General features: G+C 47.3%; 3 protein-coding genes across 7 annotated transcripts in view; 2 read left to right on the forward strand and 1 right to left on the reverse strand.

The window, feature by feature from the left end:
• The window catches only part of GMFB (glia maturation factor beta), an 11,454-nt gene extending 6,710 nt beyond the window's left edge, over positions 1-4,744 (forward strand). For both annotated transcript variants that reach the window (XM_042867274.1, XM_042867266.1), the window contains exon 7: positions 928-4,744. In XM_042867274.1, the coding sequence (XP_042723208.1) occupies positions 928-999 (72 nt within the window). In that variant the 3' untranslated portion in view covers positions 1,000-4,744. The remainder of the gene's footprint in view (positions 1-927) is intronic.
• A 5,971-nt stretch (positions 4,745-10,715) lies between these two features.
• On the forward strand, positions 10,716-17,577 carry CNIH1 (cornichon family AMPA receptor auxiliary protein 1). The gene is made up of 5 exons (XM_042866685.1): positions 10,716-10,824; positions 11,102-11,170; positions 14,707-14,819; positions 15,925-16,068; positions 16,760-17,577. Exons 1-5 carry the CDS (start codon positions 10,744-10,746, stop codon positions 16,785-16,787), a joined length of 435 nt encoding a protein of 144 aa, XP_042722619.1. The 5' UTR covers positions 10,716-10,743; the 3' UTR covers positions 16,788-17,577.
• Positions 16,745-24,508, reverse strand: CDKN3 (cyclin dependent kinase inhibitor 3). 4 transcript variants are annotated; one of them, XM_042866671.1, is made up of 8 exons: positions 24,303-24,508; positions 24,075-24,130; positions 23,078-23,122; positions 22,160-22,382; positions 21,261-21,292; positions 20,891-20,994; positions 19,550-19,620; positions 17,734-17,814 (listed from the first exon to the last, which is right to left on the reverse strand). In XM_042866671.1, exons 1-8 carry the CDS (start codon positions 24,386-24,388, stop codon positions 17,811-17,813), a joined length of 621 nt encoding a protein of 206 aa, XP_042722605.1. In that variant the 5' UTR covers positions 24,389-24,508; the 3' UTR covers positions 17,734-17,810. The 4 variants fall into 4 exon arrangements, with proteins under 4 accessions (XP_042722577.1, XP_042722605.1, XP_042722588.1 ...); XM_042866662.1 differs by lacking the exon at positions 17,734-17,814 and adding an exon at positions 19,221-19,245; XM_042866643.1 differs by lacking the exon at positions 19,550-19,620 and having other exon boundaries at positions 16,745-17,814.
• Between the last annotated feature and the right edge of the window lie 874 nt (positions 24,509-25,382).

Raw genomic sequence — 25,382 nt, forward strand, 5'->3', positions numbered from 1 at the left:
GGCTCTGCTGGTGGCTCTGCTGGTGGCTCTGCTGGTGGCTCTGCTGGCCCTAGCTTGCTTTCTGCAGCTATGCAGTTAGCCACATAAAGCTATTTCAGCACTAAATCAGTTATTTTCAGTCTTGTCAGAACAGGAACAGTAGAGTGCAGTGAAATACTCCCCTTGTTCACTGCCTAGGGGAATGTTCTTGAAGGCTTGTTGATTTCATTTGCTTGAATCTCCTGAAAAGATAACCTGCTTGTTGGCATCTCAAGGACAGTACAGAATTAGCTTACCCTCTCAAGGGTGTTAAAGCTCAAATTCTAAATCACCTGCACGTAGGGGATGTGAAGAGTTCCCTGGCTACTTTGGTCTCGTTTGCTGCTTCCAGGCTTTGTTGAGAGCTGAAGACTTGCACGCAGCTTTGGGTTGGTTCTCTGTGAGCCTTCTGAGGTATCATGAGCCCCTTTCTGTAAGGACAAACCTATTATTAGATGCTGTGACTTTACTTCAGAACAGCTGTATGCTGGGCTTACGAGCACGCTTCCTGAACTTGGATCTTAATTCAACCTAGAGGTTAAATTAATTTCTGCTGTTGAAATACATCCTATTGCTGAGATATTTAAGGAGTGCTGTGTGAGATGGTGTGATTTCAGAGCAAGTTTAAAATGTAGCAAATGTTGTCACGTGCTTTTTTTTTAAGAACAAGAATGAAGTCTAGAAATAGGAACTGGAGAATTGTTGTCAAGGTATTGACATCCTTTGTCAGTCTTGCACTGGTGTTACTGTAGAATAGTAATCAATGCATTCAGGAAAGCAAAGGAGAACTCTTGGTTACTGTTTTGTACAGCTTAGACAACTGATGTGGAAAGGTATTGCTTGCATTGTATCCTTATCTCTTCCAAGTACCAGCAGCACAAATATTTCTGCAATGTGATTTTTATTTAGGTATTTGAAATAAGAAATACAGAAGATCTAACCGAAGAATGGCTGCGTGAGAAACTGGGCTTCTTCCATTAAGAAAACCTCTGCAATGAGTATTTATGTACCATCCTGATCGTACTGGAACCAGACATGAATTCTTACAGCTAAGAATGCACTGTGTTTGCATCTTGTTTCCTGCAGTATGTCTCTTGTGCAAAGTTTGTGCAAAGAATAGCAGGTCTGTCTCCTTGAAGTAACAAATCTTTGCAGATGTTTCCTTACGTGTACCTGGTAAAAGGGAATACTCCTCTGCAGGGAATCCTTTTGCACTCTTGTGACTAATATTTCTACAACTAAAATAGTTCAGTTCTGAGTTTATATACAGGCATAATTTGGAAGCTGATGCTAACTTTCTGAGCTACAAATGCATCCTTACGACGTGTACTAGCCATTTATATGCAAAAACTGTGTACTGTCATTATTGTCAGAATTTATGATGTCCTCTCAACTTTTAAACCATTTAGTGTTCAACAGACAGAATCCTTGTACAGCAGACCTACCCATTTATCCCTCTGTGTTCTGTCCACGTGAACTTCCTCAAATTCTTGGAACTCATTCTTGTCATTCCAGTAATTCCTCAGCTGACTGAGGCAGTCACTAAATTTCAGGGCTTGGACTGTCCAATTCTCATGCAGATGCAGTCTTACAGGGACTAGAAGATCACCAAGGGCTGAGTTACGACTCTGGTTCCTCTCACACCAGACGTCTGGCGTTTCTAACTTGCTACACTGTTAAGAAGTTTACCTCTTTGCTCCTTTCCTCTCACACAAACACCTGTGAATACTGTGTGCCTTTAATTTGTTAGCTTTAAAAGGACTTGAGAATTTTACACTGCCACTTAATACAAATTTGGTAAAAACCTTTGTTAAAGAATCCAAGTAACGTCCTTCCTAGTGCCTAGTGCTGCAGATGACATCTGTAAAACAGGAGCTGACCTCCTTGTCTGAGCAATTCCAGTCATCTGCTCTGTTCCTAGGAGTCCAGGAGGTTGAAGCTTTTCATGGTACTGATTTATATCTTTGTTGTTATACGAGTTGGCCACACGTAGCTTTTTTCACTATTTTAATGACAGTCTCTAATTTTCTTAACTGCTTGTTAGTCAGAATTACATTCCAGATGAAAGCTTTTGCATACAGGATTTGATTTATTATTTTTTTTTTCAGTGACTTACGGTTCATCTCTTTGAAACAGTCAAGATTCTAATGTGCAAATAGTGTGTAACTTTTATAAATGACCTTTTTACAGAGCCATTTTATACTGAGTAGAGTAGCTGCCTGCTGTGGGACGTCGTGTTCAGCCAACGCAGTGGCAGGAGGAGTGCTGGTGTGTGACAGCATCTCACTGTCTTATCGTGTTTGTTGTGCTGCTGAGTGAGTGTGTGGAAGAGCAGCTTCCTGCTGGTAACGTATCTTAAAACACAGCTGCCCTACCAGCTCTGCTTGGTGAGGAGGGACGAGTTGTTAAATCTGGAGGCCAGTATTTCATGCTGTGAAACCTTTGCCAAATGAAGGTCTGGTTGTTTTGTCTTTTTGTTTGTTTGTAGGCATATGTTGTTAGTGTTCTAACACTAATTCCTTAGAGATCACAAGGGATTGATTTGCAGAGGTCCTCAGTGTGGATAGATTTCTTAGTTTGATGTTACTGCTCATTTCTTTGTATGTGGATCTGACTTGAGAGGAGCTCTTCAAAATAAGTGTTAGAATGATTCAATCAAATTGATCTTTCAGTTCTGAAAGGAAATGCTTGTAATGAAAATACAATTTCTCTGGTGAACTGGAAAACCAATTTCATTTCCCTGGACGAAAAAAGATGTTGCCTATGAAACTGCTTGATCGTTCTCTACTACCACCTTTTATTTCTTAACAAACGTTGTGTAAGTAAGACTTAACTTTAGAAGAATGATGTCAGTGATGGCATCAGTGTTGAGGCAGCAGAAGTCTTGTTTCCTTGGTGTTGTGCTGCAGGTAAGGCCTGTTAAAGTGCAGCGTGGCTGAAGAAAATTTGCCACTTGAAATATTCAACTTGACATTTTTTTGATTGGGAAAACTGGATCAATAGCTCTTATTACTGTATTTCGTACACTGCTGGGCTGCCAACATCCAACTGCTGCTTGCACAGGTCTCAACAAAAACACCTGTAAAAAGGAGACTGGAGGAGGAGGAGAAGGAGAAGGAAGGAGCTGCTGCAGTCAGATGAGTGAAGCAGGTTCTGCATCTCTGCATCGCTCCGCCTTCTGCTGAACAACCTCTGCTACTTGAGATCATGTCCGTGTAGTGGAGCTCTTCATTTGGAGTTCTTTACTGTTCACTTTGAGTGCTCTTGCTTCTTCCACTTAGGGATTTCTGCCTTAGATGCTGCCCTTTGAGTCTTGCAGAAAGCAAACTAGTGCTAAAGCCCACGTTCTTGGGGAAGGTGGTATTGATGCTGCTCAGCCTGCTAGTATTACTTTTGTAACAGCCTTGCTTCACAGCTGTGGCTCCTTCCCTGCTTTGAGCTGTGGCAGCGAGGAAGCAGCTGCAGGTGCTCGAAGGAAGAATGCACAGAGGATGTTTGCCATTCTAGGCTTGTTGTTTTCTTGTTTCCAGTGTTTTGGCACGATTATCTGCCAAGTGCTGCCCCAGGCCCTTGAGATGTAGGTAATGCTAATACTTGGTTAAGCAAAGACATTGATGATATCCAAATCTGTTCCGCACAAATGCTTTTCTTTGTTATTTGTCCCACCTTATCTATGTCTATTCCTTAATCCTCCCCCTTTAAGATCAGAGGGAGGTTGGTGTGTCTGTGTTCAGAAGGCCAGTATATTCTGACTGTGATTTGCTGTTACCTGACACCACGTGCTTGTCTTGTATTTTCAGATCTCTAATGATGGTTCAAACAAGATAAATTAAATAATGCAGCCTATGGGAGCCTTTGTAGCTGAAAGGTCTGAGAGTCAGCATTTTCCATTGTGAGCTCCTATTTTTCAGGAGTTTGTGAATTGGCCATAAAATCTTTGGCCAAGAGTTTAAGGTCTTTCATAAAGAGACTTCTGCCACAGTTTTGCTTTCAGTATTGACTAGATGGCTGGGATACAGCTCTTGTAATTCTGCTCATTGATGGTAAACTGAATTAAAGCATGAATTTGCATGGCAACCCATAAAATGGACTTGTAACGTTCAGATTTTTTTAACTGTAAATGCTGATATTTGATGGTTCAAGTGTGTTTCTAGAATCATGAACGCTGTTTTGAGCTTTCAGAGGAGGCAATAATGATGATGTTGACACCTTTCCACTTCTCCAAAGGAGCATCTTGTGTATTTGTACCGAGATTCCATTTTTGTACCTTTAACTGTAAAATAAATAGTCCAGAAATAAAGTTAAGCAAGCAAAGGGGATCTGAGTCAAACATGCAAAAGCAAGGGGTGCTGACAACTCCTCGTGTCGCTGTGCTTGCGAGGACTTTTGGAGTCACACCTTTTGATACGTGCAACCAGTGACTGCGAAGCACAGCTGTGCTGTGACATGAGGACTGAGGCTCTTTGCTTTTGCTGTGTGGCCCAGGCTCACTGTGCCTCGTGCACTGTGGTCTGTCCATGTTGGCATCAGTGCTGCAGGTGGCAAAAAGGTGGGAGGGATTCACGGCCAGTCTTGGAACCCAGCAGTTCCATGAGCATACCAGTAACCAGTACAAATTCATATGCTGTTTAGTCTCTGCTAGTTCATATTGCATGTTCACTTTAAACCAAATCTTTTTTGCTAAGCATGGTGCTTGTAGTGGTATAAATAAAATGTTTAATTAAGATGTTCTGTTTCCCTGTTTTAATTGCAAAGTAGCACAGAGGGCATGGATCTACCTGAAAGGGGGAAGTCATTAATGTTAGCCACGACCTTCCTCCTCCCAGCAACCTGGAACTTGCTTTGAACTTGTCTTGTGGTGTTTAGTGTCCACTGTGCTTCCTCACTGGCTCTTCTCAGGGTAAGAATTCCTCTTTCCATCCATTATGAAGGGCAGCAGCAGGAAGGAGGACAGAATGCCTCTTCAGAATTTTTTTTTTCCTTTTCCTACTTGTTGAAAAAGCTGCTGAAAATAGTTGTGGTGATTCAGTGTCAGTAGCTGACGTGTCATCACTTCTGCCAGTGCTGAAAAACAGAATTAATGGACCACAGTTCAGATATGATAGAAGTAAACCCCTTCTTTCTCAGGTGCACGCAATCGCTGGTGAATTTAACAGCTGTGATGGAGGTCATGCACAGCAGCTTCAGCACAGCTGGCTTCTGAATGGCTTCCTGGTCACCTGAGTATGTTACAACAGAATTTGTTGCCAACAGCTCTGAGAAAGTTGGCTGAGCTGCTGTGGAACAGAAATGGCTCTCGAGAGCAGCTGATGAAAGAGAAGAAGAAAGAAAAGATGGGAATAAAAAGCTCTCGCGTTGGGAGGAGGTGACCTGGGCAGCCCTGTGGTGTTCCTTGTTCACTGAGGGTGCTTAACTAGAAAATGTAGGCATAGCTTACTGATAATTCTAGGTTATCAAGATGATAAAAGCTGACTAAAAAGCTTTGCAGAAGGATACAGAGATGTGAAGGGCAGCTGCTCCCATTCAGAAAAGGTCATTGGCTTGTAATAGTTATATGGAAAGGTCAGTTGAGTGCTTATTAAAGTGAAAGCTAGAGCAGGAATCAGGAACAAAATGGAGAACCTCTGTGCAGTGATACAAATCTGCTTGAATGTCACGTACAGGCTGTGTGTTTTCTCTTCCAGATTTGTCAACAGATGGCTTGTCTGAGATGAGCTTGCTAGGGAGATCTCTTAGAATCACTGAATCCTTAGAATTGGAAGGGACCTCTGAGGACCATCCAGTCCAGCTCCCCTGCAACGAGCAGGGGCACCACAGCTCCCTCAGGTTACCCATGGCCTGATCCAGCCTCGCCTTGAAAGCCTCCAGGGACAGAAGCATCCACCACATCTCTGGGCAACACATTTGTTTTCCAACTTTATATTGAGAAGTTAAGCAAACTTGGCCACTGTTACCCCTTGAAGCTTCTGTATCTGCTGTTCCTTTTGGTGATACTGAGGCTGTGCAGTCTTGTGGGGATGGCAGGTGTCTGCTGCAGCCTCGCCATGGTCTGTCTGGGTTCTGTGTCTTTTCTCCAGTGGATCCATAAAGTGAATTTTGATACATGTGCATAGATGTAGTAAAATCTGCATGGTTGGTTTTGTGCTTGTTGGTTTGGGCTTCTTTCCTCTGGGCTGCTCTGTGCTGTTTCATTCCTTCAGGGACAGCAAACATCCCCTCGGTTAACCTCATTCACCTTTGGTGCTAAGTGAGGCATCGCATGCAGAACGTGATTGAGCTCAGCTGAAATGCCTCTGACAGCTCCAGCAGCTCCTCAGCAGGAGGCAGAGGGGAGAGGAGAGCAATTATCAGCCAGAAAGACACTGAATGCAGAACAGATGTGAACACTGGGAAAACAGCGGGGCTGTCTTTCATGGCAAATTTACTGCTGCGGTGGGGAAGTCCCATCAAGGCTGTTCCTGCTGTTACATGCCATGAAAGGCTGCTAGGAGCATGAATGCAGCTTCTCTTTTCTACAGCACTCTGCTCTACAATTAGTGTAGAGCAGCCCTGAAATCCCACACTGTCCAGCATCTGTTGTTGTCACCTCTTTTCTGAGGGGAGAAAAAAAAAAGAGAACAGAGGAAGAAAATGGGGCAGAAAATGTTCAGTTGGAAGGGGAAGGGGGCAATGGCCATCCTATATGCTTCCTAAATCCCTATGGAGCAGAAGTAGAGCAGAAAGTTAGGGGTCAGTGCCCTTAACTGAACTGAATAAGGAACGGGAGAGATTTAGCATTTCTTCCAAATAATGTCTTAAGTTTAAATATCCGCTGCTGGATGATAGGAAGAATGCTGTGCTGCCTCACAGACACAGCCTCACCATCTGCTCTGACAGCATCAAATCCTGGATTGATTTGTGAACGTGATTAATTCAGCAGGATGGCTGGATCGAGGGATGAGTGAGAGATAATATTTATACCCTACCTCCAGCTGTGAATGTGCAATTGTTTGCTTCAGAAGCACAAAAGGAATTGTGTAGCTGTATTACTGCAAGAGTGACAAAAGAGATGCATCCACTCAACAGCCCTTCTTTTCTTAGGCACCCAGGTTTCAAGGATAGGCTGACATAAGCCTGCTTCTGTTGGCTGTGAGGGGAGCACAGCCACTGTCCTTTTCCAGAGAACTTTTTTTCAGAGAATCACAGCATGGCCTGGGTTGCACAGGAGCACAGTGCTCATCCAGCTCCAACCCCTGCTGTGTGCAGGTCACCAACCAGCAGCCCAGGCTGCCCAGAGCCACATCCAGCCTGGCCTTGAATGCCTGCAGGGATGGGGCATCCACAGCCTCCTTGGGCAACCTGTGCCAGTGCCTCACCACCCTCTGGCTGAAAAACGTCCTCCTCATATCCAACCTAAACCTCCCCTGTCTCAGTTTAAAGCCATTCCCCCTTCTCCTCTCTTTGTCTATTTTTTCTCTTTTCCTATTTTTGTCTGTATTCCCTGTGCTGTCGCTGCAGCTGCTCTCCTTTCTGCAGTTTAATCCCAAGGTCTTGAATCTTAAGGCTCCATGAGTTTGTCTGCACGGGCTGCAGAGGCAGATGTGGAGAGTGAGGCAGCCATCCCCAGCCTGCTCCTTGCATGTGAGTGCTGCTGGCAGACCTGCTGCTGAGCTGGGGCACTGCGGAGCAGCACTTCCATCTTATGAACAAGCAGGGGGTTGAATTTCTAGAGCTGGTAGAGCCTTGAGCTGATTTGGTAATATGGATATAGCCTGAGAGATCAAAAGCAAGACTTTGAAAGGACTTGAGATGGAGATGAAGGCTTTTGGAAATCCTGCTTAGTGTGACTTAAGCGTGTCAGTACGTTCTGGACCTGAGGGTTCCGTACTCAAAGCCCTGCAGGATGTCTGTGGACAACAACGAGACAGAAGTCTCCCTTGTCCCACACTGACTTCCCCCTCCCACATTTTCAAGCATGTTGCATATCATCTGCTGGGACTCTCAGAGCTGCAGAGGGAAGTGTGACGTTCTGATAACTGGGCCGCATCTTCTGGCTGCTTCATGCATGTCCCCTGCCTTGAGGCAGTGATAACGTTACACCTGGAGGAGCAGATTTGCCCTGGTAGGCAGCTTATTTTAGCTTGATCAAATTGTAACCCCATATCCAATGGTGACTCTGTTTCTACTAATTAGCAGTGGATTTTTTTAGTGTTATCATTACATACCAGGTGTAATGCCATTTTAAAGTTCTAAGCCCACATGTGGTTTCTGCTTCTGTTTATTCAAGCTGAGAGAGCTGCAGTAGTTGATATTGGGATCAGAATTTAAAGCTGTTCTTTGAAGGGCTAAGGATTGAGGACGTGATCTTCAGACATCACTGCTGCACCTAAACTTGTGCACAACGTTTTGGAAAACTCCATTTGTTAAAAAGTCATCAAGGCCAGGCTGGATGTGTCTCTGGGCAGCCTGGGCTGCTGGTTGGTGACCTGCTCACAGCAGGGGGTTGGAACTGGGTGAGCACTGTGCTCCTTTGCAACCCAGGCCATTCTAGGATTCTATATTATAGAAGAGTTTTGAGAAAACAACCACTGGTCCCTTTGCTCACTCACACTGATATTCTGCAGGCTTTGGTTTGTATAGCTAGCCACTAACAGGAGAACAAAGCATCCTTCTGGGAGAGCGGGCTGAGCATTTAGCATTGGGCTGAAGAAGGAAATTGGAAGGAAATTCCTTCCTTAGAAGGAAACTGGTGCCATCTAACAGGAACTGCTGGAGGGATTGAGGCCACAGGTGGATTTCATGATGAGCTGTGGGGAGATGCCCAGCAGCACTGAGGTCTAAAACTGAGCTTTAGTCGTGATCCTTGTTTCTCTTCAGATTTACTGTCACATGCAAAGGAAGGTTTAACTTTTATCATTTATTTACATGGTCACAAACAGAATGGCTGAGGCCAAGGATGAGTTAATGATCACAACAGGAAAGGATGTTTGCCCAAGGAAGGAAATGAGTGCTAACAAGTTCAGAGAGCTCTTCATCTTCCTGATCAAAGAGTGAGCCGTGAACCAGCATCCTGCCTCCTGCTGTCTGCTGGTGCACCAATGGGGTGAGTGAGAGCAGTGATGTTCTTCTGCCTCGTAAACGGCTGTTTACATGGGTGGACAGTGATAGGAGAAGGGGGAATGACTTTAAACTGAGACAGGGGAGGTTTAGGTTGGATATGAGGAGGAAGTTTTCCACCCAGAGGGTGGTGAGGCACTGGCACAGGTTGCCCAAGGAGGCTGTGGATGCCCCATCCCTGCAGGCATTCAAGGCCAGGCTGGCTGTGGCTCTGGGCAGCCTGGGCTGCTGGTTGGCGACCTGCACACAGCAGGGGCTTGGAGCTGGATGAGCACTGTGCTCCTTTGCAACCCAGGCCATTCAGGATTCTATGATTCTATTCTATGTTTTTTCTTCTCACGTGTGCATGTAAGCTGTGCAGAAGTGGGATCTCAGCCACACTGAAAGAGGTACATGGAAAGCCCCTTCTAAGCTGCAGAGAAACAACAGGTTTTTTTTTACATACCCAATAAGTTCAGTCTTAATCTGTGGAAGTCTGCACATTTTTACTGCTAAGTTTAGCAGTGTAAGATTCCTCCTTGATAGCTGCAACTGGACTGACTTCCTTCAGCTAACTCTTCTTGTGACCAGACTGTAAGCGCTCAGTTATGGCTGATCGTGTGTCTGTTCTCTGATAGGAACAAATGCTTCGGAGGGATTTAGGATGGACACACACTGACATTTTCCCTTGTGATTCCAATCAGGATTAATTTGGTCTGGTATTGAATGTGGAGGTCGGTGGCCCTGCCTGTGGCGAGGGGTTGGAGCTTCATGATCCTTGAGGTCCCTTCCAACCCTGGCCATTCTGTGATTCTGTGATTAAACTCAGTGAGTCCAGGAAGATGTATTAGAATCTACAGGCCATCTCCAGATCACTGCTGTGCTTCCCTCATCTTGTTTTCTTGGCTCTTTTATAATTCATACAAGGAAGAAGTTGTTCTAATCCTGAGGAGGTGGCTGCTGTGTGTTTTGAAATCCCAAACAAATGAGCGAAATGAAAACCAGGTTGGGCCTTTTCTACAGAATTTGCTCTTCGTTCCATTGGTGTTTTAAAAAGCCAATCCGTAATACAACACACCCTTCACTGAACAAGCCTTTGTCACACAGAACTACTGCCCTCTGTTACTCCGGACAAGGTCCTTGCAGAGGAATGCTGTGCACGCTCTGGCAAAGATCACCAGTTTAGTTTTGTGTCCATCATTCATTACAGCACCTGCCCAGAAGTGACTGCAGCGCGTGACCCTGCATTTATTATTGTTACTGCAGGGAGCCATCATTAAAACTGCAGGGACACTTACACGAGCCCATGGGAGAAATATATCCGAACTTCTCCTCCAGCCGTTTGTTTTCTCATCCCTTTGCTGTTTCCTCTGGCTCCAGGTTGTGCCGATCGGAAGCGCTGTGAGCCCGTTTCGCTGCGGGCACGCGCACTCCGCGCTCTCATTCTTTCCTATCTGCCGGTTCGCGTCTCCCACCGAGCCCGCGCACGTGGCCACGCCCACTTTCACGTGGCCACGCCCACCGCCACCTCAGCAGTGCCGGCGGGCACCACCAGGGGGCGCCATAGCCCAGCGGCTGCGCGGCCCGGCCCCGGCAGTGAATGATCGCGCCCGGCAGCCCCCGCGCCGCGCCCGGCCCGCCGCCACCGCCATGGCGTTCACGTTCGCAGCCTTCTGCTACATGCTGGCGCTGCTGCTCACCGCCGCGCTCATCTTCTTCGCCATTTGGCACGTGAGTGAGGGAGGGGAGAAGGGAGAGGGGAGCCGCCGGGGTCAGCCCGGGGGTTGGAGCGGCTCCACGGCGTGGCCTGGGGGAGCAGTGCCAGGCCGGGAGGGAATGGAGGGGATGGGATGGGATGGGATGGGCGGGATGGGAGCCTTTGGTGCTTTAGAAGCTATTGGGAAGTAACGCTGGCAGTGCGGCCCTGTGCCCACGCGTTGCTTTTGGCTCATCGAACGTCTTTCTGCTTCCGGGCTGTAGAATCGCAGCTGTTCCAATTCTGTTGCAGATTATAGCGTTTGATGAGTTGAAGACAGATTACAAGAATCCCATCGACCAATGCAACACGCTCAATCCCGTAAGTTGCTCACTAAAGATTTTGCTTCCTGTGTCCGTGTGAAGTGCTTGTGTTTGCTGTTACCTTGTTAGAATGGAACAGCAGTTGCATCTGTGCTGAGCAGCCTGGTGGAACTGTAGCGGAAACTCTTTGATTCTTCTGTGCTTTCAAGTTGAGTGTTCTGACTGTTGTTGATCTGTGGTGATCTTGTCAGCTGTCCCACTAACACTCTTTCAATCTGCTTTCTACGTTTTCGGCACAAAGACAGTTGAAAGGGTCAAAAAGATTAAAAGAGTCAAAATTGCATTAAAGGTGTGTACTGCTTCTCAGTTTCATTTTTAACGCCGCTTTCATTTCGTTAGGAACATCCGTTATACCTGAGATGTTTCATTCTGTCTGCCTGCTCATCTGCTCAGTTTTTGTTCCGTGGGGTTTCTCACAGCTTTGTGGATTCCCATATTTTGTGCCCAACAATTTTGCTTGCTTTAGCTTCTCTGTCAAGTGAGGAAAACTGTTACATGCCCATTTTGTGTGTCCTGCGGGTTAGAATCAGAGGATAACTTAAGTTGAAGGGGACCTTACAGATCATCCAGATGTAACCCCTGCCACTGGGGGTTGTTGTAGTAACCTCAGGTTGAAATTAATCTTGCCATTGCTGAAGCTCTGAGGTTGTTAGAGATGAGTTCTTATCAAGCACTGAGTGAAGAAATTCCACTTCTGCTTGAGGGTTGAGGTGACTTGAAAGGTGGGACCGGGTGAATGCAATGAAGTTCAACACAGCACGGTGCAAGGTTTTGCACTTGGGCCAGAGGAATCCATACAGACTGGAAGGAGAAGTCCTTGAGAGCAGCCCTGCAGAGAAGGACCTGGCGGTCCTGGTGGATAAAAGGCTTAACATGAGCCAGCAGCGTGCTCTTGTAGCTTGAAAAGCAAATGGTATCCTGGGCTCCATCAGCAGAGGGGTGGCCAGCAGGGACAGGGAGGTGATTGTCCCCCTCTACTCTGCTCTTGTGAGGCCCCATCTGCAGTGCTGTGTGCAGGTCTGGAGCCCCCAGTATGGAAAGACAGGGAGCTGTTGGAGAGGGTCCAGAGGAGCCACAAAGATGAGCAGGGGGCTGCAGCGCCTCCACTACAAAGACAGGCTGAGGGAGCTGGGCTTGTTCAGCATGGAGAAAAGAAGGCTGCGGGGTGACCTCAGTGCAGCCTGCAGTGCCTAAAGGGAGCCTGCAGACAGGAGGGGAGTCAGCTCTTGGAAAGGGGAGATGGCAGCAGGACAAGGGGAAATGGTTTGGAGTTGAGGGAGGGCAGATGGAGGTTGGATGTCAGGGGGAAGTTGTGTGCTGTGAGAGTGGTGAGGTGCTGGAACAGCTGCCCAGAGAGGCTGTGATGCCCCGTCCATCCCTGGAGGTGTTGAAGGCCAGGTTGGATGGGGCCCTGGGCAGCCTGGGCTGCTATGAAATGTGGAGGTTGGTGGCCCTGCATGGCACAGGGGGGTTGGAGCTTCGTGATCCTTGAGGTCCCTTTCCAATCCAGGCCGTTCTATGACTGAGGTGGCCATAACACAATACATGTTATCCTCGCTTTTTTGTTTGGTGTTCCACACTCAGGGATGCAGCTCTGATACTCCCTGCTTTAGGAGAAGCACTGGAGGCAAACTGTTTGCTTGTATCTGTAACCAGGAGCACGAGGGGAGCTCGTTCAAGAGCGCAGGGTTTGGTAAAGCAGGTGTTTCTGTCCCCGTGTCCCATGGCTTTTTCTTTTAGCCTGGTTTGGGGCAGTGCAGAAGTGAGTCCTGCACTGCAACTCGCTGTGTTTTGAAGAGCCAGGTAAATTATCCAGAGGGAAATGTATTTTATAGTAGCTGGGGGGGAGAGTGCGTGTCAGATGTGTGGGATGTAAATGGTCAGCAAGTGAAGGGCAGGAGGCCATAGGCAGAGCACTGCTGCCTGGGTAGCCGTGCATCTAACAGTTTCCCTTGCTGGGCCTGCTGCAGTGTGGGGGAAGGCAAATTCTCATTGCATTGATGCATTATGTCGTTACTGCAACCTTTTAATGTATTACAGTGTGCATGTTTGAAGCAAATATTAACTTTCTGCTAACCCACGTGCATGTGGTGGTTGTTTATATGATGGCTTCGTTGGAAATAGTGACTAACTTGGGATTTGTTGTGGAAGGAGGTTAACAACTGGAAGTGAAGAGCTGGGCTCTTGAAGGGCTTTGCTAAATGGTGGTAAGAGCAGCTGGGGAGGGTTGTGGAGCATTGCAAGAGAGCTGTCCTGCTGTGGGAGTAGGATCCAATAGAGAAAGTAAAGAGAAATACGTTCTGAAAGGTGTAGTGAAATCAACTACAGATTTCAGAGCTGGTAAACAGGCTGCTGCACAGAGCAGCACTGGTTTTGTTGTTGTTCCACTATAAATAGAGCCAAGTTGTAGCTGGTAAGTACACCCAGAAGGGGCTGGGCACAGACACCTTGCTGAGACCTTTCAGGTACGACAGCTTGGTTTTGTTGTGCTTTCACTTTGTTTGGTGTTTGCCACTTGGGGAAGCAGAACGTAGCAGCAGGTGGTGAGGATGTTCCTTGGGAGGATTCAGAATCCGAGGGAGATGGTTTGGGGCTTTCAAACAAGAACTGCAGAACAGTGTGGCACTGATGCAGTCCTGCATGCAAAGGAAGAAGAGCAGGATGTGTTGTGTGTGTGAGTGCAGGCACACACAGCTGAAATCTGAGCTAGAAATGCAGTATTTCTCAAGAGGAGATGCTTTAGTGCTCCTTAGGTGGGAAGATTTGCTTCTTTCTGGATGGTGTAATAAAAGAGAATCGATACCGCTTTGAGGTGCCTTGGTCTCAGGGTGGGTGCAAGGTTCTGCTGGCCCTTTGCATGCATTTACTCCACGTAGCCCTCCATAGTACTCCTATTAATAACACTAATAGCTGCTGGCATTTCATGCTTCTGTGGTGTCATAGTAATTGATAGTTAGCTCTGTGGGCTCCTGCTGGAAAGCATGATGCTGCCAAGCATGCACGCCAGGTGCGGGAGGAGGAGGCCGAAGCTGGCTGTGTGTTGACCTGGTGGGCACAGCTTGGCCTTGGAGATGCCATCCTGGCACCAGTTGGAAGCTGAAAATTACATCTGTCTGACAGCTTTGTTTCGATATTCCGATATGAAAACATAAAACATCTTTTTGCCTCCAAACCGTTTCGTAGCACGTGTTTCTTGGTGATGTTCCTCTGTTACATGAGCAGAAATATCTCTGTCTCTTCTGTTACGGAGGCCACGTATAAAACGTGGCTCTGTTCACAGTGTGCTTAAGCTAACAGAAGCAATAGAGATCTCTTATTCTGAGCATTTCATTTTGTGAAGCTTTCTTCTCAGTTGATGAATATCCTGTGAAAACAGCAAGGCATGTCCTGCTAGTTGCTCTTTTCACTTGCTGCAGTCTTGTTAGTGATCCTTAAAAGACTTCTTAAACAAAGGCTTACCTCCAAGATAGATGAAACAATGCACGTTTTGTTTCGAGTTATCCAAACTTCTAACTCGTATTTTTTCTTTTCCAGCTTGTACTTCCAGAGTACCTCATCCATGCATTCTTCTGTGTTATGTTTCTCTGTGCAGCAGAGTGGCTTACACTGGGTCTCAATATGCCTTTGTTGGCTTATCATATTTGGAGGTAATATTGATGAGTCTGGTGTCTGTGTACTCACGTTAATTGTAACTCATTGCAGTGCTTCCTGTTAAGTGTTCTGTGTCTGCAGCAAGTAAGGATGCTTCCTGAGGTGGCAGTGAGAAAGCTGACATCCAGGCTATCAAATAAAAAGCATCGCTTTGCTTCCTCTCCTTGTCTGTATTCCCTTGTGCCGTGCAAGAACCCCATATTGGGCAGCAGTGGCAGCTGATGTGACAGAAGTGCACTGAAGCTGCATACTGACGGCGTGGGCTGCTGGTAGGAATGGCAGCCCTGCTTCCTTTTGCTGCTAGTTCTGTGCTGTGAGAGTGGTGAGGTGCTGGAACAGCTGCCCAGAGAGGCTGTGATGCCCCGTCCATCCCTGGAGGTGTTCAAGGCCAGGTTGGATGGGGCCCTGGGCAGCCTGGGCTGCTGTGAAATGGGGAGGTTGGTGGCCCTGCCTGTGGCTGGGGGTTGGAGCTCCGTGATCCTTGAGGTCCCTTCCAACCCGGGCCGTTCTGTGATTCTATGATGGAATCTGTGCAGGGAGCTGCAGGAGGTTGAAACAACCCAGCAAAACAGTTTTCCCTGTGTGGATGTAGCTGTGCTGGTCCTGGCTGGAGGTAGGGTGGCTGTTTGCCAGCAGCCTGCATTAAGCCACAGCTGCGGGATCATTCTGCATTGACCTGTGTGAGTGCTGCTCTGCTCTGGTACACAGCGTGCACTGTAGCAACGATTCAAGGCTGCAGGCTACGTAGGGTGCTGCAGTGATCCCTTCTCCACCTTTTCCAACCCTTTATAAGGAATCCCACGTGTAAAACTGGCAGAATGCTGTTTTTCATTTATAAACAAACGTCCCGTTGCCAGCTGCTGTGCCACAGCTCGGCCTGCTTTAAGGCTGGGGGCAGCTCCTGGGTCTGTGTGTCAGAAACTCTTTGGTGCCCACGGTTGGCTGGGGCCTCCTGCATTTGCACTTTGCACTTTGCAGTCTCCTGTGAGGGGCTGTGGGCTGCAGCTCCTCATTGCAGTGCTGTGCTGCTTGGTGGGCGGGGGGCACAAAGCCATGTTTACCGTTGCTGGTGCCCCAAAACTGATTGTGTGTCGCTTCCAGGTACATGAGTAGACCTGTGATGAGCGGCCCTGGTCTGTATGATCCTACAACCATCATGAATGCAGACATTTTAGCCTATTGCCAGAAGGAAGGATGGTGCAAATTAGCATTCTACCTTCTATCATTTTTTTACTACTTATATGGGTAAGTTTGCTCCTCTGTCCTCTGTCTCATCTTTAGTCTGCTCTTTTAGGCTGGGTGCAGTGCCAAGAGAAGTTTTGAACTCAGCAATGTAAATAACGCCAACTTGCCTGAGGAAATAATTCACACAGTGCCTTATATTCCATTATAAAACACGAGTCTTAATTTGGTTGGAATTCCTCATTTGAATCTGGGCATTAGAACGACTGGAGAGCTCCAGGCCTCTCTTCTGTTAAGCACAACTGAATGCCACCCTCCCCACCCAGACCTGTGTGTCCATGAAGAAATGGGAGCAGCAGCACTTCTCAGTTGTGTAGGCATTAGAACTGATTTTTCTTTAAGGTGGCACTCATTCCAAGAGTGAAAAGGGAGGGGACCCACAGGAGCCATCACAGCTCCCTTCTGCCTTGTCCTGCCTCCAGGCCAAAAGCTGATGGGTGTCTGGGCAATGGGACACAGCTGCTGAGTGCTGATGTGGGCAAGGGGTGCTGCAGGGCTCCCTGTACGGTGCTGCTTCATCTGCTTGTTGCATCAGTTCTCATCATCCTGCGCAGTGCCCTCTGGTGTTTGTGTCACATCTCCGGTCCCCGTCCATGTGCCTCACACGGATTTGTTCCTCTGAGACCCCATAATTCAACGTGTAACGTTTATGAAAGTCACACACCTGAATGTTATTTTTCTTCTTATTTTTCAGCATGATTTACGTTCTGGTGAGCTCTTAAGAAGACATTCGGCAAGCTTTGTTCCATTTAAGTGCATGCAAAAGCCACAAACCATGGATTATTTACAGCGACCACGTCGTACCAAGATTAAATACGGAACCTGATGATCGCATTTGCTTTACAAACAATGACTCCCCTATTTTTAAAACATTTCCACATTTTATACTTGTGGAAAGACTGTTTTCTTATATTTTACCGGGACACTGAAATTATGGAATTACATTAGTATAAAGATTACTGGGTTTTGACTTTGCACTCCATAAGGAACAGCCGTAGTCCTCGATAGGTGTTTGTAACTGAGCAGCCATAGCACAGCAGTTCCTTTGGGCTTCAGCCCTGCATCCCTCTGACTGCCATCAGCTGTACTGCCACGGGCTGGGGGGACCAGTGTGCCATGCTCTGCCTGTAGGTGATGTCAGTCTGAAGAGATGAAGGGACACAGCTGCAGAAACAGCACTTCTGTTCTTTTTTCCCTTTCCTATCTGGTAACCTTTCCCTGTCAGTGCATGGTTCTGTATTTTCACCAGCTGCTAGCCTTGCTGTAATCACAGGCGTGTCGTCGTGATAGGAAACATTGCATTGTCCACAAAGGAGTGAATCTGATGATTTGTTTACAGTCCGTGCACAGACACCATTAGCAAACTTATTCACACATGGATAAATGCACACTTATCAGTTCCAACGGTGAAAATACTCCTGAGCTTGAGAGTAATACCACAGAGCTTCTCAAAGGAGAGATTGTGAAACTGCCCTGCTGTTCCTTAGTGCAATAAATAAAGTCTCAAATTCAGAACTGCTTGTTTTTATTGGTGCCTCGTTTTGTCTTTAAATTCATCTGTTGGGATCATTGCATACCTTTTAGAACCAGAACACAGAATCAAGTTGTGTCTGAGAAGGGAAGCTCCAATTCCCTGCTTTTGTGTTTTTGTGGCTCTGCAGATGAACAGTGATCGGGGCTGGGAACATTGCATTGTAAATGGTCGTTGTGAACAGCTTCCATGTGATAAGAAGAATCTTTTGCATTTACCTGTTGAGGAAAATGAAGTAATTTTCCAGTTTTAGCAACACAGTTTTGTATAAGTAGTTTATTTGTTCCCTTTGAGTCCCCCAGGTGCTGGATCTAATAGCACAACGTACAGGTGGCTGCAGAAGTCTGCACAGTGGAAGAAAATAGGTAGAAACCCAGGTGTTACAGATCTCCTGCACTGGGGACTTGGCATCTTCAACAGCCACTGAATGGCTCCCATTAATTTGGCTGCTTTTTGAGTACTTCCATAGCCTAGAATGAAAGGTGGCAGAGGCAGTGAGCTGTGCCTCACAGGATGTGTGTGTGTGTATGGGGGGGGGGGGGGAAGATGAAACACGCTGGAAAATTCTGCTGTATTTCACGTGGTGCCTCCAAATTCCTATTCCAACCCACCCCAAACTGCTCCAAGCTGTACTCCACCTCTTCTGTGTTAAAAAAAAAGACTTCTTTCCCTTAAGCTGTAACTCTGAGCTTTTTGCTAAACAACGTTGAAAGTTTCTTTGGAAATCCATGCAATGGTTCCTATTGGACCATCTTTGTTTTTTCCTGCTTCACTTTACTGCCATTTGAAACGGCAGTGATAGGAAACATTGAGGGAGCAGAGCCATAATCCTGTGCACTCAGCTGCACAGAAGCAAAATATTCCTCGATAAATAAAACAGTAAAGCTTTACATGTGGGAATCCAAAAGTGAAAGCAGGAGAGTAACTTCCTAATGGGGTTCTACTGTGAGCTTCAGCTTCCAGCTGCCCCCAGGAACAAAATGCTTGGCTTGAGTCTGTCCTGCTGCTGCAGATAAGTGTGCCAGAACTGAGGAATTACACACAGCTATATATCTACTACGTATCTATTACATATAGCTACATTTTACAAACAAGGCTGTAGCTAGAAGTACATTTGTCTCTTCTCCTCTCCCAACACACTAAAGTAGAAGGCAGCCTATTGGCATTCCAAGTCTGTACTTAGCTGCCATAGGGTTACAGATGGTTTTGTTTCCACCTGCATGTCCAACACTTGTCCCAGTTCTCATGCTACATAAAAACAGAGACAAAACACAAATGAAATTCAGTCATAGCTTTGATAGCCCAGCCCTGCCTCCATGCAGTAAGCACAGAACATCAACACAGAGAGGCCAGCACACCAGTGTAGTGACAGCACAGTGCCAAGAGATGCTAAACATCAGATAGTCTATGTTTGGATGTTGGGGAAATTCTTCACAGAGTGGTGAGGTGCTGGAACAGCTGCCAGAGAGGCTGTGATGCCCCGTCCATCCCTGGAGGTGTTCAAGGCCAGGTTGGATGGGGCCCTGGGCAGCCTGGGCTGCTGTGAAATGGGGAGGTTGGTGGCCCTGCATGGCACAGGGGGGTTGGAGCTTCGTGATCCTCGAGGTCCCTTCCAACCTGGGCCGTTCTGTGACTCCGCTCAAGTTGTCCTTGTGTTGAGAAGAAGCCTGTTAGGCATTCAGGTCAGCACCACACCAGTAATGAACACAAAACAGTTCAGTGCATTTTAAGGCAGTGAGTACAAAGGATTGCTAAAAAGATGCAGAAGCTCTATGTCCATCAAGATTCCTGCCTCCAGCCCCAACACTTGACACGCATCTGAAAGCGAGCAGCGGTGGCACAGAGGCAGCAGCAACAAGCAGGTACTGAGGTTGGGATGAGCTGCCTTGTCCAGGTGTTTGCCACAGCCGCGCAGACAAAGCCACTCCAGCACACGCTCACTGTGACACCAACCTCTGTGCTGTGCCCTGTGCTTCCAGCTGTGCAGCTACACTCCCTCGGAAGTCATGGATATAATTGTATTGCTGAAAAAGCACAGTGACATTTGTAAGGAGCACTGCGTACTTCTGAGCAGGTACAGCCTGTCCTAAAAGGCTGTCTGACTCCCCACAATTCAAGCAGCACCCTCCAACTCTGTTTAAATAGTTTTTTGTCTTGTGCTCACTCCAAATCCTCTGGAATATTTTTAACCACTGGACAAATGAGACGGATCTTAGCTCAGGTCCCACGCTTGCCAGAAAGGACACATGAGCTTAAGGTAAGTCTAGGAAGGTGGGAGTTCCATGTTAGAAATCAAAGCTGCTTTGTTTGGGCCAACCAAGGAACTCTGCTCTCTCCACAAAGAGTCCATGATGCCAAACAACCTCCATTCAGCATAATGAGACCCAGCAGTTTGTGCTAAGAGCTGTCATGTCAACCCATACATCATTTGGAGCACTAATATCCAAGTGTTTAATATGAGATTTAATGATCAGAGGCTAAAGGAGAGAGCAACCCAAGCGACGGCTTCAAATGATAACATTTGTTCATATTTCCTACTCCCACCCCAACCTCCTTCAACCCAGGATGCAAGCTGCTCCCTCATCTGTCCTCTTGGCTTGTGGAAAACTGATTTTCAACAACTAGCTCAAATTAAATTTGGGTTCCATAGAGGCTTAGAGCTGGCAGACAGCCTTCAGGTAACTCCTTTTTTCTTGGAAGCTACTGCCTTGCAAACTGATTCAATGTCAGCTTCTCTTGTCTGTACACAGAACTACTGTAAGAGCATAACTTATGTATGAACTGCTGGCCCAAGAGTAGCCAAAATCCATCAAAGCAAGAAGAACAGAAACCCAGCCGTTAAGCAGCTTAAGACCCTCCATGTAGGGTTTGAAAATAAAGTTAGGGGTACTTCTTGAAAGACTGCTTGGGCTTTCACGTGGCAGCTACAGTTAGGATGAGTTAGAAAGATTTAAGAGAGAGGCAGAAAAATTAAACAGAAGAGAATGAGGACAACAGAAAGATGGACAACAGCTTAGTGAGTTATGAGCAGGGATAAGGATGAGAAAGCAAGAGATTACTAATGATGGCAGAGAGCAGACAAGCAGGACGTGTGCTGAATTCAGTATAGGCAGACCAGGCTGGCAACAGGAGGAAAGAAAAATGCCAGAGGCAGCTCAAACTCAGGAAAGAGGTGGGGGCAGCAGATGTGAAACACCTCCAAGAGGTGGAGGGATCCCTTTGTGAAGCAGAAGGAAGGGTTGTCCAGACTCTCCACTTGTTTCAACCATCTGTTACCTGCTGCAGTCCCATTACCTTGACTGTCTGTATTGCCCGAGATCCCCTTAATTCTCTGAGGCTGTCTATTGCTTGCTGAGGTGTCACCACATCCGAAAGCTGAAGCAGGAGGCATGCAGCTACTGTAAGGGAAAGGCAAGCATGTATTCTGCTGAGCACCTCTTGCTCTGCACAGCACTGCTTTGGCACAGTAACTGCTTTATTCTGTGAAAACCACTCTAGGCAAAGCCAACCCCGCCATATCAGAGATAACACATCTGCTGGACCTTTTACCAAACAGAGTTGGATGGCCTTTGTCCCATCTGACTGCTGCACCTTTAAGCAGTGGTGCCTCGTGGGAACAAAGGTCTAAATCAGGTTAGTTAATCAGGCACTAAGAGCTGCTTACTGAGACAGGAGCGTCCGAGGCCACCGTAACAGCTGTAAGAGAAGAGAAGGTTTGGTTACAGCAAGCTGTGGCACACTGCAACACTCAGCCCCCCATACACAAGTGTAAGATACAGCTCCTGCCTCAATATATTCAAGAGCAGCAGTAGTCCAAGAAAGTCTTGTAATTACTTCTAGAAATACTGAGTATCCTCCATTTATTCTCCAGAGCTTCCTTTTTTACTGTCACTTTGGAGAATGTGCTGTTTTAAAGTTCCTCTTCGTTCATGGTAACAGCCCCAAAGGCACAAGAGGTCAACAGAAGGTGTGAAGAGGTCTCCATTTCCTTAAATCCTGCTCCAGGGTAAGGTTCTGATAACAGCTGTGAGTTAATGATAACAGCAGGCCTCTGCAACAGTGAGAAGTCCGAGAACTTCAGTGGCTGGCTGTGCAGGAAGCTGTCAGCAGGATCTCAGGGAACATGGATCTGGGAAAGCTCATTTTCTCTACACTGAGCTCAGCTACAAATGCTTAAAGATAGAACTTTCAACAAGTCTTATGCAATTTAAAATGAATTTAGCACTGCTAGGACCCAATGAGCCTCTGGTAAACAGCCTGGGGTACGTTATCCTGTGACAGTGTCTGCTTTAACTTACAACTCCTCCTACAGACCTGATATCCAACCAGCCCAGCCACAAGGAGCAGCACGGTACCAGTCAGCACACATTTTGAAGCATTTGCAGGACAGAGAAGGGGAAAGAGGGAGAAACAGATCTCAGAAAGGCCAAGTCAGCTCCAAAGGGGTACAAGAGGTGAAAGAAGTTTTTCACAGCTTGAGCTAACCCCAAAGCGACTGTCATTTGACAGGGTTCCATTTCAGGTGGTCGTGCAGGAAGACTCGGTGAAGGAACCACAACTTACTGGATGATTGTCTTCCTGTTGCTTTCCAGGCAGCTTCTGAGCTCTTCCAGAATTGTGCAGCAGGTGGTGACGTCAGGAGCATCTCCATCTGGAATAGGATAGTGGTGCACACAGATCCCACACTCTTGGTAGGCATCTATAAGGTTTGGCACTCGGTATTTTAAGAGCTCTCCTTTGGTACAAAGCACAAACACGTCCTGTGTCCCACAGCTCTTTAGTTCGTCTGCCAACAGATTAAGCAAACAAACAAAGCCTATCAAGCTTAAGCATGAACAGATTTGCTACTTGGTACCAATCCCCTCGTTTAGCCTTTGAAGTTAAGACAACAGAAGTTAGCAATTTTGCTTTGAGCAGCATTTATTTCTGTTGAGTCTTGCCTACACTTGTCTTCAGATAACCTGCAGGAGGAATTCTCAGTTCAGAATCAGCCTGCAGACAAGGCTCACCCAAAGTAAGGTCAGCACTGAAAACAGTCCTACTAACCACTGCTGGCTTAAGCATGATTCTACTCCATCTCCAGCTATAACTGTCCAACTGTCTAGCCTTTTCTAGCCCTTACAGCTGAATCCCAAGCACAGATTTTTTACAGTATTTCATCTTTTCTATCCTCTTCACAGTTTCCACTGGGAAGGGGAGATAACAGCTCTGTAATTCATCTCAGTCCTAACTGTCCTGGAGATGCTCTTGGCCTGCACATGGTGTGTGACTTCACAGAACTCAAGTTACTGGGAGCAATACAAAGATAGCTGCATTGCTCCAGCCTGGAAATATCCTGCCCAGGTTAGGTGAACAGCAGCTCCATCAGACTCCAAGTCAAAGGAAGCCTGTAAGAGTATCTTCTGCTTCATTTTTCACTCACATTGTTCTTACCCATTCCATGGCAATGTGGGGCAAACAGGCTCTGAACAGAAGACTCACCGATATCTTTCTGAAGGTTCCTTCTAATGTCCTTAAACCTGCAACCTAAAACAAACGATGAATGCTGATTATGGCCTGAGATTTCATAAATGCCTGCTACAACAGAAGAGCAAAGCAGGCACCCTCCCCTCAGCACCAAAGCCACATCCCCACAACAGTTCTTGGTTCTGCAAATGGATTGCTAGTGCAAAATGCAGTATTAAGCAAATAATGGTGTTTAAACTGTCATGGAACAGGATTTTAAATGTCACTCAATGTTTTAAGCTATTGTACACCTTAGAGATGAAAAATTTGGAGTATTATAAATCAGAATGCATTTGGTGCCAGGACTGTGCACCTCTGGAAGCATACCCTGAAAACATGGGTACAGAATCCTGTACAAGAGCTCCGCTGGCAGGTCTGCACTGCAGTTTAGCATTCAAAGGTTGAACATCTTTTAAAGGAGCAGCTCATGTAGCTTAACATGAAAATGCAACTATTTCTGGTGTACATGATAGCAGGTGTTTTTGTGGGATTCTCATCAGTACTGGCACCACCTATTGAAGGTATCTTAAATCATAGAACCATAGAATGGCCTGGGTTGCAAAGGAGCACAGTGCTCATCCAGCTCCAACCCCCTGCTGTGTGCAGGTCACCAACCAGCAGCCCAGGCTGCCCAGAGCCACATCCAGCCTGGCCTTGAATGCCTGCAGGGATGGGGCATCCACAGCCTCCTTGGGCAACCTGTGCCAGTGCCTCACCACCCTCTGGCTGAAAAACTTCCTCCTCATATCCAACCTAAACCTCCCCTGTCTCACTTTAAAACCATTCCCTTGTCCTATTACCATCCACCCTCACAAACAGCCGTCCCCCCTCCTGTCTACATACTCCCTACAAGTATTAGAAGGATACTACTTGGAAGACACTCGGCCAAATAACAGAAAATAGAATTTAGGGCTACGAGATAGTTCTTCTCGTCAGCTCAAACACACCCACAGACTTCAGCAGTGCTGCTTACCTGGCAGGGAACACACAGCCAGGAACGCAGAGGAGTAGGCAGGAGGCAGTGGAAGCCTGTCAGGAGATAGACCGCACGTTAAGTAATCGGAAAAATATAAAAAAGAAAAGCAGCACTACGCTGATCACTTAAAGAGAGATTCTGTACAACACCGAGGGAACAGCACATCCCACAGCACGCTCCCGCACAGGGCCGATAGAACCCCACAGCGCCCGCCCCGCTCCTCACCAGGACAGCGGCAGCGGCGCCGGCTCCTCCTCCTCCTCCTCCTCGGCGGCCTCTTCGTCTGACGAGTCGAAGCCCGCTACGTGCATGGCTCGCGGCTGGATGGAGAAGAGAGACGAACACAACGGAGCGCTGCGCTACCCCTCGCTTAGGGCCGAGGTTGAGGGGCCGAAGATCCCAGCCCCGGCCCCAAGATGGCGCCGCTCCCCTCCCGCCGTCCTTTTGAATCCAGCCCGCCCACCCGCCGCATCTCATTGGTCAGCCCTTCCCTCTCGGCGTCCAATGGAGAGCCATCGAGGGCCCTTCTCTATTTGGCGGCCAGAGGAGGAGAAGCTCGTTGATTGGCTGGCGGCGATGTCGCTTGAATTTGGCATCTAAAAAACTCGCATCCAGGCTTCACTTTCTGGAATTTTCTGTCATAGAATCACAGAACGGCCTGGGCTGAAAAGGAGCACAGTGCTTATCCAGCTCCAACCCCCTGCTGTGTGCAGGTCGCCAACCAGCAGCCCAGGCTGCCCAGAGCCACATCCAGCCTGGCCTTGAGTGCCTGCAGGGATGGGGCATCAGCAAAGAAAAGTAGTCATAGATGGCCTAAAACTTGCCCATAGGAAGTTCTTTACTAACGTGTGGAAGAACTTCTCTACAGTCAGGATGACAGGGTGCTGGAACAGGCCTTAGAATGCTGTTCTGGAGTTCAATAAGGCCTGCCCCCATTGGGTTATATGGCAAGTGGAATCTAAAACAGCTCCATCTTGTTTTCTTCTGCCCAGCGTTGTATCATGGCACCAGTGCAATGAGTCCCTTGGTTGCTCTCAGTGACATGAGGTGTGCTGTAGGCAGCCGCTTGGTGAGCACCTTGATGCTACTTGCCTGGTTCACTCTTGGCACTGGCTAGGCCTGCCTTAGCCCTCTTGCTGTTTTGATGCATGTCTCACCCTCTCAGACCAAGGCAGAGGCCAAATGTAATCAAACTGCTATCACTGGAGAGGACTGCGTCCTCTAGCAAGGTGTGCTGCTGTTTCAGGCCACAGTCTCTGCCTCATCTTGGAGCAAGCTTTGCAGTCTCAGCACGCCTGGACAGTA

Source organism: Lagopus leucura, unplaced genomic scaffold, assembly GCF_019238085.1.
Source record: "Lagopus leucura isolate 7727_CA_CO unplaced genomic scaffold, USGS_WTPT01 Super-Scaffold_1, whole genome shotgun sequence".
Lineage (NCBI taxonomy): Eukaryota > Metazoa > Chordata > Aves > Galliformes > Phasianidae > Lagopus > Lagopus leucura.

What these genes read in the sequence shown, in the direction of transcription:
- CNIH1 (XM_042866685.1), top strand. Translation starts at nt 10,744, where the DNA reads ATGGCGTTCACGTTCGCAGCCTTCTGCTACATGCTGGCGCTGCTGCTC. An exon ending in TTGGCTTATCATATTTGGAG is followed by an intron (nt 14,820 to 15,924) that starts GTAATATTGATG and finishes TGTCGCTTCCAG; the next exon opens with GTACATGAGTAGACCTGTGA. An exon ending in TTTTTTTACTACTTATATGG is followed by an intron (nt 16,069 to 16,759) that starts GTAAGTTTGCTC and finishes CTTATTTTTCAG; the next exon opens with CATGATTTACGTTCTGGTGA.
- CDKN3 (XM_042866643.1), bottom strand. Translation starts at nt 24,388, where the DNA reads ATGCACGTAGCGGGCTTCGACTCGTCAGACGAAGAGGCCGCCGAGGAG. An exon ending in GCGCCGCTGCCGCTGTCCTG is followed by an intron (nt 24,131 to 24,302) that starts GTGAGGAGCGGG and finishes ATCTCCTGACAG; the next exon opens with GCTTCCACTGCCTCCTGCCT. An exon ending in GGCTGTGTGTTCCCTGCCAG is followed by an intron (nt 23,123 to 24,074) that starts GTAAGCAGCACT and finishes CGTTTGTTTTAG; the next exon opens with GTTGCAGGTTTAAGGACATT.